This window comes from Urocampus carinirostris, chromosome 8 (genome assembly GCF_059441175.1).
Source record: "Urocampus carinirostris isolate Australia breed hairy pipefish chromosome 8, RoL_Ucar_1.0, whole genome shotgun sequence".
In the NCBI taxonomy this organism is placed as follows: Eukaryota; Metazoa; Chordata; class Actinopteri; order Syngnathiformes; family Syngnathidae; genus Urocampus; species Urocampus carinirostris.
Window position 1 is genome coordinate 7,095,013 of NC_142356.1, and position 12,650 is coordinate 7,107,662.

The 12,650-nt window shown below is 43.9% G+C and overlaps 1 protein-coding gene across 4 annotated transcripts in view; it reads right to left on the minus strand.

Moving 5' to 3' along the window:
* The window catches only part of LOC148360595 (nucleosome-remodeling factor subunit BPTF-like), an 83,246-nt gene extending 72,171 nt beyond the window's left edge, over window positions 1–11,075 (minus strand). For 3 of the 4 annotated variants that reach the window (XM_088341470.1, XM_088341469.1, XM_088341468.1), the window contains exons 1-2: window positions 10,336–11,074; window positions 4,066–4,888 (exon numbers count right to left, since the gene is read on the minus strand). In XM_088341470.1, the coding sequence (XP_088197596.1) occupies window positions 4,066–4,888; window positions 10,336–10,924 (1,412 nt within the window). In that variant the 5' untranslated portion in view covers window positions 10,925–11,074. Of the gene's footprint in view, window positions 1–4,065; window positions 4,889–10,335 lie in introns of all 4 variants that reach the window. The other variant, XM_088341467.1, reaches the window with a different exon arrangement.
* Window positions 11,076–12,650: the final 1,575 nt, after the last annotated feature.

Below are 12,650 nucleotides of genomic sequence, written 5' to 3' on the forward strand. Positions count from 1 at the left end.
AACTCTTTGTGATTAAGGGCTATACAAATAAATATGACAGAGAATGGTCCTCTTGATGAAGAGATGGGCTGCCTTCAACCATTCTCTACCTTGATTGCTATAAACGCAGAAGTTTGGTTTGATTCATCCTTCATTGTATTTTTTCAAAAGCTGGGATCATCACTTCTAATATGTCAGTTGCGCTGCCCAAATGGCAAATACTCCAGCCCGCGCAAACTACACTAATTTGAATTCAAACACACCAAATCAAATGCCCACTTCACCCTCAGGAAACCTCACAAAATCCCCCTACAACCCAAATAAGTTTTCTCCTCGGATATACACAATTCGCGCACCATTTTGACTACAGAGCGACGAATTTCTTCGAAAACAGAGCATGTTTCATTCCTGTACAGTGCTTTGCAGCAGAAAAATATCCAGGATAAGGGCAATTGTGATTGATTTATTTTAGATGGTTGCATTTTTTATGTAATTTTTGTATGGATCCGCAATACGTTGTGTTAATTATCATCTTCCAAAATCATTAATCGACCTTATGCTTAACTTTAATTCTGACCATTAGCGCATTTTCCAAGCTATGGGGCGCATCGGATAATAAGGGGCATCCCCCAAAAATGTTATTTTTTTCATATATAAGGTCGAAGACTTATGGAATTAGAAATTACAGTAGGGGCTAGAGTATTTCAGTCGGAATTTATCACTACTCACGATTGCATAACATTGGATGCTGCAGGGATCGAACCCAGATCGCAACGTGGAGTGCTCCATATCTTATCCACTAAACCACTAGGGATATAGACGACACATTAAAAGTCATTAAGTCTTTTGTCATTATCACATTATTAGACACGGTACCAAATTGTGGATTTTTTAAGTGGACCGGGCCGCAAGGATATTGTCAGCCATTCAACCAGTCTGGAGTAAAGCCAACTCGCAAAGTCATTACCAAGCGCACAAGATACTAAACGGACGGGCATTGTGGGAAGTAATTTGGTCATCCTCAAATATTTAAAAAAATACACGGCTTTAAAACCTTTGGTACTTAAACTGCTTAGATTGAGCTGAGAAAAAGTGAAACAACATTCTCCCTGATCTTAACGTATCTGGTACTGTGAGTTCAAAAAAATAGTGTGATGATGAGATAAGACCTGATGCCTTTTCATGTATTGTCAGCCTAGATACATTGTCCCTCGAGTGTGTACTGGGTCGTCCCTGGGCCTCCTGCCAGTGGGACATGCCTGGAAAACCTCCCCAGGGGGGCGTCCAGGAGGCATCTTTACTAGATGCCCGGGCCATCTCAAATAGCTCCTCTGAATGCAATCAAGTCTTTCCCGGAAGGCCGAGCTTCTCACTCAATCTCTAAAGGAGACCCAACCACCCTGCAGAGGAAACTCATTCCAGCCGCTTGTATCCAGGATCTTGTTCTTTGGGTCGTGACCCAAAGTTCGTGACCATAAGTCAGGGGAGGAATGTAGATCGACCGGTAAATTGAGAGCTTTGCCTTTTAGCTCAGCTCCTTCTTCACCACAACAAACCAGTACAGACCCGTCTTTCGATCTCCCGTTCCATCTTACCCTCACTTGTGAACAAGACCCCGAGATACTCAAACGCCTCCACTTGCGGAAAGATTTCATTTCCACCCTGGAAAGGGCATGGCCACCCTTTTCCGGCAAAGAACCATGGTCTCGAACTTGGAGGTGCGGACCACTCCGATGAGAGCTGAAGATCCTGGCTTGAGGAAGCCGACAGCACTACATCGTTTGCAAAAAGCAGGGATGAAATGTGGAGGCTTCCAAAATGGATCCCTTCCCAGCCGAGGCTGCGCCTAGAAATGATGTCCTTAAAAGTTATGAACAGAATTAGTGAAACAGGGTATCATTGGCAGAGTCCAACTCAAAGACCGAACACTGGAACCGGGCATAAAGGGACCGCACACCGGGTAAGCCTGTGTAGTACCCCATACTCCCGAAGCACCTCCCACAGGGCTTCCTGAGGAACACTGTGGAAGTCCACAAAACACATGTAGGAAAACTCCCTGGCACCCTTGAGGACAATGCAGAGTGTGTAGAGCTGGTCTGAATTTTGTATACTGATCATTAATTACACAAGTATGGGAAAGTATTTCCAGTTTTATCTGCATATTAGGCACACCGGACTATAAGGAGCAAGGTCAAATTTCTGTCCAATTTGGGGTTTGTGTGTTCGTCTTATAGTTTGGGAAATACGATAAAATAGTCGTTAGTAGCAGTCCTAGTATAACCCTGCCAAAAGAAAAACCTGGCAGAAGACTGAAGAAAGATGTCTCTCGTCTTAATAAACTGATGAGGAAGGCGGGCTCTGTTGCGGGCAGAGAGCTGGACAGCCTGACAACTGTAGCTGAGAGACGGGCACTGAACAAGCTGCGGTGAATCATGGACAATTCATCACATCCACTACACAGCATCATCTCCAAACAGAAGAGCAGCTTCAGCGACAGACTGCTGTCACAGTCTTGTTCCACTTGAAAGACGGAGATCATTTCTTCCTTATACCATGAGGCTCTTTAACCTCACCCGGGGGAGTAAAAGCCCACATTAAACCACACCCCCACAAAGTGTTCTCGTTTGCCCACGTCCCTGCGTCCTAGACGCATCATTTTTGCTGATGGCGCATTTGTTCAAATCAACATCGTTTCAGCATAGTTTTTGACACCAAATTGTCATTATTACCCGATTACTTTTTTGTTTTTTTAACAAAGATTTACCGCACTCCAAACTTTTCGTCAGGCAGATCCGCCATTGTTGTTTTGGTCTCGCGCCGATCTCGGCAAACGAGATCTCGTCGCTTCGAAAATGACGTCATTGTTGTGGCGGTTGTCGATTGAAAGAAAAGTATGCCTCCGAAAAAACAGTTGGTATTAGGTGCAAATCAACAAAAAATTGGTCATTTCTTCAGTGTCGGTAATAAGTCGAAACATAACACAGAAAGTGGTAACAACAGCAATAATTCCGGCATGAAAAAACGGCAGAGAAATTCTTCAGGAGACCGCGAAGGCAAGGAAAACACGTGTTATGAAGCCAACGATTCGACGAAAGAAAATAAAAGAATACTCCGAGCGAGAAAAGGACTTTTCTGCCAAAATGGACTCAATTATATTCCTGGTGACGCTATGAGGAGGATGATAATGGATTGGACCTTGAGAAGGCATTACAACTATGGCGGGACAGCAAACCACGAAGAATATATGAACTGAAAAATTTGAAGTGATAACTGCTTTGTATTACCAATTAACTGTGATGATTAAAACTGCATGAACATATAAATATTTCAGCAATATTATTTTGTATAGTGTACAATATTGTGAACTGAAAAATCCGAAGTGATAACTGCTTTGTATTACCAATTAAGTGTGATGATTAAAACTGAATGAAAATATAGATCAATATAATTATTTCAGCAATAATATTTTGCATAATGAATATATAGATTTATATTATATATTTGTCGCCAATTTACAATTTCAACCACAATAACACAAAATTCTGGGGACCCATAGATCTCTGTTGGGACCCATAGATTTTTGAGCATGCGAGTCCCTGGGACCCATCACTTTTCACAGGTAAAATCAACACTGCCCACATTGCATATGACCCTATTTTTGTGACAGTGTGTATTTTATGTAGCACTATTTAATAATAATAATAATAACAACAATAATAATAATTTCCTTGTATTGTCATTCTTTGTAACAATGTACACAGAACGAAATGTCGATTGCACCTGACCCGTTGTAGCGAGCCGAAGCAGCCGCAGCCAACAGAGGGCGCCGCCGACCACTTTTTAAGTCTTAGGAATGACTCGGCCGGGGCGCGAACCACCGACCTCCCAGTCTCAAAGCGGGCGCCTTACCATCTAGGCTACTGAGCTGGTATAAATACTCTATATCAACACGTTACATTGGGTATTTATGTATTATATTCCTTTTACTTTATTATTGTTTTATTTTCAACACAAGGATACTGCTGGAAGTGTGAATTTCCCTACGGGGATGAGTAAAGTATCTAGCTATCTATCTGGCATACTTACACGACGATGCGTCGGTTGAGGAACCAGTATTTCCGTGCGTGCCGGTCGTACCCCACCGGCAGCTGTCGAAGGAAAGGTTTGCTTTTCTGGATCTCGGGTACGCAATCGGCCACGCCGGGCACTTTGTGCGCCACGCAAACCTCGCATTGCCATTCGTCCTCGGGCACTTCCTGCAACGGCGGCTTGACGCACTCCAAGTGGTAAACGGCGGCGCAGGTTTCGCAACAAAGCAGATCGCCCAGCCGGTGGCACACCCGGCAGTGGTCGTCGTAAGCCACCACGCCTTCCGACATCAGCTCCTCCCTGGCGATATTCGTCGCCAAAAACTGGTCCACTAGAAACTGAAGCACTTTAATTTTACTTTCCAAAGGTTCGAAGGGGTAATCCTCTCCGTCCTGGAAGGGGAGAATGTGTCGGTATTCCGCGTCGCTCTCGCAGTACGCTCGCAAGACCTCCGGCCAGGTCATGCCGTCCACGAAATAAAGCGTGGAATTGACGGAATCCTTCACGTCGGCCGGGCCGAAGGTGGTATTGGAAGTGTCCTCCTCTCGGAGGATGGCCTTGAGCAGGGCGATGTGGGTCTCGGCCAGGAGCGTGCACTGTTCCTGGCTGGCCACCGCCGCGCAGAAGTCCTCGAAACGGAAGGGCGAAAGGCGTAAAACCGTGCCGAAGTTGCGCAGGACTTCGTAGACGGCCGAAACGTTGAGGAGCTGTGAGGTAGGCACCAGGAGGTCCTCGGAGGATTTGGGAAGCTCCATGGGGGGAATGTCTTGAGCCTCGAAAACGGGAGACTGCGGCTGCGGGACTCGACTTCTTCGGCGACCTGCGGGGAGGACGGCACACGGTCAGGACTAAGAAGCCAGAATCGTACATTCATCGTGCATTAATTAAGAGATTTTACTCAAATATCTGTTACGAGCTATGGAGATACCAGTAAAAAGTGGTCACAACATTGATTCTCTTAACGGGCAGCGGTCATGAGATCGAACCTCCCGTGTGGAGTTAGCATGTTCTTCCCATGCTTCCGTGAGTTTCCTCCAGGCACTCTGGTTTCCTCCCACATTCCAAAAAACATGCGTTTCAGGTTAATGGGCTGGTCCAAATTGTCCCTAGCGAGTGAATGGTTGTCTGTCTCTTTGTGCCCTGTGACTGGCTGGCAACCAGTTCAGGGTGTCCACTGCCCACTGCCCGGAGATGGGCTCCAGCACCCCCGCGACCCTACTGAGGATAAGCGGTGCAGATAATGGATGAATGGATGGATGATTCTTTTAACAATATTATTTTTCGCAATCATATTTTGTTCATACTAATTACCTCAGACCCTCAGGTCCCTAAATTCCGATTTTTAAATGTCGCATTGTGAGAATGGATTTTTTTGCCACCATGTCTGGCATTTTGCTCAACATCCTCCACAAACAGCAAATTATATCATGTGCCAGAAAATGGTTGTGCAAGACAAGGTATATAAATAAGCTGCCTGTCTGCTATTTGCTAACATTATCTAAGATGTTTGAAAGAGTTTTGTTTGCATCACGGCATCATGAGGATGCCGATATGCAATTGGCCAAACTCCCTCCCACAATGCTTCCTTCCTCTCTCTTCATTCAGTTCAGATTCTTGTGTAACCAACCTGAATTTGCTCAGCTATGGGTTGCGAGAATTGCAGTCAAACCAAAGGGAGAAGCAATACTACGATGGAACCGAAGCTTGAGATGATAAAGTAATCGGAAAAGGACCCTGGCTAAGGAATATGGCCGTAAGAAATGGACGATAAGGACAATAATTAAAAAATAAGGAGGCAATTAAGTCAACCAAGTCTTCTAATGGTAAGATAATCCTTGCAAGTGGAAGTTTAACAAGCAGTTTTCATTTTATTCGGCCGTCGCATTCCCTCTGTGCATCCACCCACTAACTCGAGTGGACTAGGTCAAGCCCCTTCACACCAAAGGTAAATCAAATTCCATTGTTCCTATACAGTGGAACCTCGGTTTTCGAACGCCTCTCAGTTCGAACAAATCGGAGTCCGACCAAAAATTTCGAGAACTTCTTGCTTCGCTGTTCGGTCAAAAAATCGGAGTTCGAACGCCGGTAATGCGTGAGTGCGTACGCTAGGGCGGCGTACGGGTGTAGATGGCTCTTTTCCTGACCAACTGTTATCGCGTGCGGACGTACTTCGTTTTGCTTTCGCTTTTAATATAGGTGTACCAAGTGTTTTAGTCCCTAATTATGCCTGTCATGAGTCAATTTAGAAAAGTGCTAAAAAGAAGGCAGAAGCAAGTGTCATTAGATCGGTATTTTAAGAGAAAAGAACATCCTTCAAAACAATAATTTTCCTCCCCACCGTCCACCTGCGCCTTCTGCTGACCACCACAAAGGTAAGAAATCCTATTCATAATTCTTTACTTTATCCTTTTTCTTAATTTTACACGTTCATGTTAGCGTAATCTTTCGTACGGAAGATTACGATAACGCGAACGTACAATTAGCCGGGGATAGCTTTATGTTTACAGGTAAACATTCAGGGTGTTGGAATGGAGCCCAACATTCAGGGTGTTGGAACACAGCCCCCTTTCCAATGAACCGCTCACCACTTGTTGTGGAGACTTGGGTGCTAAATGACTTGTAAACGACCTGATTTTTTTATTTTTACACGTTCATGTTAGTGTAATCTTTCGTACGGAAGATTACGATAACGCGAACGTACGATTAGCCTGGGTTAGGGTTAGTTTACGTTAAACATTCAAGGTAAACATTCAGGGTGTTGGAACGGATTAAAACGATTTACATTATTTTTAATGGGAAAAATGATTTCGGTGATCGAACAAATGGGTTTTCGAACAGGGTTCTGGAACGGATTATGCTCGAGAACCGAGGTTCCACTGTACATGTATATCTGTTATGTAAATCATTCACACATAAATTATATACAAGTTGTTCTACAGACTATTCTGTTACTAATGTTCAATGTGAATGTACAATCTTAATGTTTTATCTGGAGTACTAGGAGTTTGGAACGGATTGGCTAATTTCATCGGTTCCTATCCCCCAGACAGAATGGATTGATGTCTTATCCTGGGGGTCTACTGTACGTGGTTAACTTGTAGGTATGGGTGGGCAGACCATAAAACACATAAACAGGACTGTCATTTCAAAAATCTGAAAGATTGTCGAGTAGGTCTATTCACTACTACGTTTCCCGTACTTCGAGTCAGTATATACAGTACTTCACGATGTCTGGTTTATTGCAGGTCTATTTCATTAACTACTCTCAACTTTTTCTCATGTTTAGTCATCAAAACTAATCTAAAAGTATGAAAATATCAATAGCCCATCACCGAAGTCTGCTGGCTACTATGATAGTCACCACATAAGCATTATAAGCAAAATTAGCATAGCATCCTAAATTTACTTCTCCTCTATAAATGAGACGTGCGTAAATATGCAATTTGAGTACTTCTCAGGGAAACGCTCTGAAGTGAGAGAATTGCCGACAAGAAAAACAAGATAAATGCGAATGATCGGTGGGTTGGATCCCTTAACAATCAGTGTTATAGGGGCACCATTCCCTGTAGTCTAAATCTAGTGGAAGCTAGAGCTCTTGTTGGTGATAGGAATAAACAGAGAGGTGTTGTGAAAGGATAGTGGGATGTTTGGAGGTGTTCTAAGGGATGGGCAGGGCACCTGTATGATGCGGCAGGGGTAAACCAGTGAAATCTGTCGGGCCCTGCTGTTGAACAAAAAAGTGTTGTGTCACCCTGACCCGAGTGACAGGGCCGCTTTCTGGTGTCCCGTTTCATCTGGAGGGACGAAAGCATGACCGACTTGGGTGCCGAGGTGCCTAACTTGTTTGGGTGTTTGGGCTTTTGGGTTGGCCATGGTCCAAAAAAGTTTGTGTGTGTTTTTTGCTATTTTTTCCCTTTCTATTTTATTTGTTTTTGTATGTGTTTGTCTTGCTGTCGGTCACCCCTCTTGAGGGATATGACCAAGGTAGATAGATAGATATAGATAGATCGTGTCTTGGGCAAGTACAACCTGGTGGTGCCCGTTCCTCTCTAAGCCAACATATCTTTCCACTCGGTGTTGAACCATTGATCTTTAGCATGTTGGGCAATTGTGCTAACCACTGCACTACGGAATCATTACTAACCCAAAATATTTGCAAAGTATCTGTAATACTCTAAAACAGGGGACAACCTGTTGGTGGTTAACGCAAAGCGCTACCAGTTTGATATGCATCAAGTTATAATGTTATTACTATGCAGTTACTATGCTTATACCGTGTTGCAATTATTAGTCAACCACTAAAACATTTGCCTTGTATAAGGACACCAAATACATATACAAATTATAGGCAAAAGGTAACTTTGATATTTCAGGACCGGCTTTATGCCGAGAAATGCATCCCTGCCGAGATTTGCATCCCCTAGCTACTAGAACCACTTTTACCTCGTTTTATCTCACTTTTATATCACTTTTTGGTAATGTAATGGCGGATATACAACCAAAACCACTTCGTCTTGCAGTTGTTGGGAATGTAATACAACTTAAACCATTCTGTTTCTGTATTTGTTGTGAATGTAATCCAACGGTAATGCACACTGTATATAAATCACTTTTGAGCAGGTCACATGTTTATTTCGCCTTTTTCTACTCAAATCGCTCGTATTGAATCTGTTATGCACTCTACCATAAAGCTTATTTCAGCATTATAAGCTTTATGGTAGAGTGCATAACAGTTCTCAAAAGTGATTTACCGTATTTTCTGCACTATAAGGCGCACCGTGTTATAAGGCGCACCTTCAATGAATGATATATTTTTAAACTTTTTCCATACATAAGGCGCACCCCATTATAAGGCGCTATAAGTGCATGCTGGTTTAAGATCAGGTAATTGTGCAATTTTGTAATCGTAATCCTGTGCAGTCCTTAGAGACATTTTTGTTATTAAGGGCGTCATAAATAAATGTGACTTGACTTGGCTACAGTAGAGGATGTAGTTACGTTATGCAACCGTTAGATGGTGCCGCGCTAAAGGGAATGTCAACAAAACAGTCAGATAGGTCAGTCAAACTTTATTAATAGATAACAAACAAGCTTTCCACAACTCCATTCACTCCCAAAATGAATAAACAGCGGTTTTATTATTTTCTCTGAGGTAAAGCATTTTCGTGACACATCTTTAACATCTTTGAACAACAGCAAAAAATAACATTTTACTTTTCCTCCATTTAGTCAACACGCAAAAAACGTCTGATACTGTTATGGTAAATTACACGTTAGTGCAATCGCAATATAGTGACACACGTAATGTGCAAAAACAACAAGTGCAAAAGAATAACAGTAAAGCAATAACATAATAACTGTAAAATGTAAAACATTGTAGTGGGTTTTACACAATTCACCCATGGAACCATTGTTCAGTTAGCGAGTTCCCAGGGGGACTCTTAATTCTGCCGGCACGAGCCACTCTCGTGTTCCATTCATTAATATTGAACTCTCTCGCTGCTGCTCTATTCCCGTGTTCTACTGCGTGACTGATCGCCTTGAGTTTAAACTCTGCGTTGTAAGCGTGTCTCTTAATAGGAGCCGTTTCAGGGTCTTTATACAAACGCACAAATAAAAGAGAATCTTTGTTTAATATTTCCCAGTATGCACAGCGCACTTCTTCTACGCGAAAAATGGAGTCGGTGGCTGCTTACCGTAAGTTGCGAGACCTTGTAATTCAATATTGATCCATATATAAGGCGCACCGGATTATAAGGCGCATAGTCAGCTTTTTTTTTTTAAATCAGATTTTATGTGCGCCTTATAGTGCGGAAAATACGGTGTGCATTACCGTTTGATTACATTCACAACAAATGCAAAGACGGAATGGTTTAAGTTGTATTACATTCCCAACAAATGCAAGACGAAGTAGGGATGCTTGGTTATATGTTCGCCATTAGATTCCTGAAAAGTGATATAAAAGTGAGATAAAACAAGGTAAAAGTGGTTATAGTAGCTAGGGGATGCAAATCTCGCCAGGGATGCATTTCTCGGCTTAAAGCCGGTCCACGAGCTACTCGGGTGCTTTATTGGAGCTACCTGGTGCTCGTTGGTGATCCCGGCTCCACAAAGTGCTGATGAGAGAAAAAGTGCACAAACCACGCGTGGGGCAAAAGCTGTAAACAAAGGCCTGTTTCTCTGACCATTCTCCATTTTGCACAATGCAGTTTGATTTTTTTCGTGGTTTTGGTTGGAAAATAAAGACGTAAATAACATTTTGCATACCTGCGGTGCTCCCGATCGTGCTTTGGCTCTTCACGCTGCTCTCCGTGCAGTAGCTGGCATCATCATCCTCTTCATACACATGCTCCTCTTCTGCAAAATCCTCCAAATAATCCGAATCGGTCCCCAAAAATTCCTCTTCTTCTTCCAGATCGGAAGAAATGTTTTCGTTTAAAAGTTCGTCCTCCTCGGAATGGTAGCTTATATTATCATCCTCCTCGTCGCTGTTGTCGTCGTACACCACCTTATTGGCAGGCCGCCTCACACCGCCTCCTCTCCCGCCGCGGGGACCTCGAGACCCCCGGCCTCGAGCCCTGGTTCCCCTTCCCCGGGAGGTCTCCGGAGTGCCCGCTCCAACTTTCTTCCGACCCCGGGGACAGTTCAAGTTATCCCGGCCTGGTGTTTCCGCGTCCACCTCGGCGGAGCCGGCGACGCAAGCGTCGCCGACTCCGCCGAGGTGTCCGCGGCCCCTTGTCCGGCCTCGTCCCCCGCGCGCCCGCATCCCCCGGCTGCTCCTCCCGCGGACGGACCCGGGTGAGCCTTCCCTCATCCCGGGTGGCAGTTTGGGCGGCCTTCCTCTTCTGCTCCTCATTGTAGGAGAGCGCCGCTTCTGTTCCGCTTCAATTTCGAGGCCGGGAGACCACGACGAAAAAAGAAATTAGAGAACCGGAGTCAAAGGGGACATTCGAAAGTTTTACGCCGTCTGAGGGTTGTATTTTCGGGCGAGCTTAAAGTGAATAGCCGGTGTCCCGCTTTGGGTCGCCGACCGACGCCATTTTTCTTCTCGGGTCTCCCTCCGTTGAAAACACAGAAGGCCTCAAAATTGCGTCAAGCTAACGGTTGTTCCGGAAACGCATTTCCGTGACCGTCAAAATAAAATAAGACTGCACCGGAAATGTTTGTCTAAAACTTGAAAATGTCAAGTTTCAAGGGTCTAAAATAAATCTCACCCATCCGACAGTGGTTGAAAAGATCTCAAAGAGACGTCTGAAACTCTATTTCGTAGAAAAGTAAAACATGAAAACATAACCTCATTGTCAACAACTGTAACTGCAATTGATATGATTTAGAAAAGGGGATATTAAAAATAATCATACCTTCCCAGCATTGGTTGAAAAGATGTCCAAAAATATCTTTGTTTGGTTGCAAAGCGAATATGGAATAAATTGTCTATAACAATTGTTAGGAATTAACTATCAAAATGTACCGTTTACCAAATTGTTCGAATTAGTTATCTGACTCCATTAACCAAACACAACCTACATTCACCTAACAATGCGCACTCATTTCTTGATGGAAAAGATGGACAAGAGACCAGCATTTTCACATGGGGGCAGATTTAATTTCTTGAACAATTTAACGAAGTGAACTCCATCAAATATGGCCGAATTAGTGTCGCTCGAGTCTCTGTCAAGCCTCCTCTCTCGATCTTCCCGCTTTTCTCCTCGGCCCACGCAAACTGGTGTGCCGGCTCCTCCCATGGGCGTGGCAGGAAAGCCCCCACCTGGGCTCCATCATCTCGGAGAAAAGCGCTGCGATGTCTGGAATTAACCAAAGCAACTTCTCCAAACAATGCCTGCCGTCCTGCGTCAGAGTCCTGTTATCAAAATTCCCCAGCCAAAACATTCCGCATTTGGGACAGCGTGACCTGAAGCCCACTCAGTGAAAATCTTCATTGCTCTCAATAAATGTAACTTGTACTCAATCGTGTAAAATCCCTTATTGTGAAATGTATAAAATCCTTCACTCCCCAGCATTGGTTGAAAAGACGTCCAAAGATATCTTTGTTTGGTTGTAAAGTAAATATTGAATAAATTTTCTATAACCATAAAATCAACAACTGTAGTCTGGAACTACAATTAATACTAATAGCAGGTCGAGGATTTTCTACCTAAGCTTTCAGCTCCAGTCCAAACGAGTGATGTGTCATTCACGAGCGAACCGACTTTTGGAAGTCAAACTTCCTGTTTTATTTGGAGGCGAGGTGGTATGGGCCACGCCCGTTTTTCTTGGTCCACCGACACTGGAAGCCTGGTCCAGAATACATATTGGACTTGGGCTAAGGCTTAATATCTTACCTGTAGGCTGAAAGTGGTGGACAAAACCTTTTCCTGCTTGCAAAAGGCTTGCTCACTTAGGAGTTGTCCTACTTATATGGGCCACACCTGTTTCTCTTGGTCCACCGACACTGGAAACCCGGCCCAGAATTCAAATCGGACTTGGGCTAAGGCTTAATATTTACCTGTAGGCTGAAAGTGGTGGACAAAACCTTTTCCTGCTTGCAAAAGGCTTAATCACTTAGGAGTTGTCCTACTTAT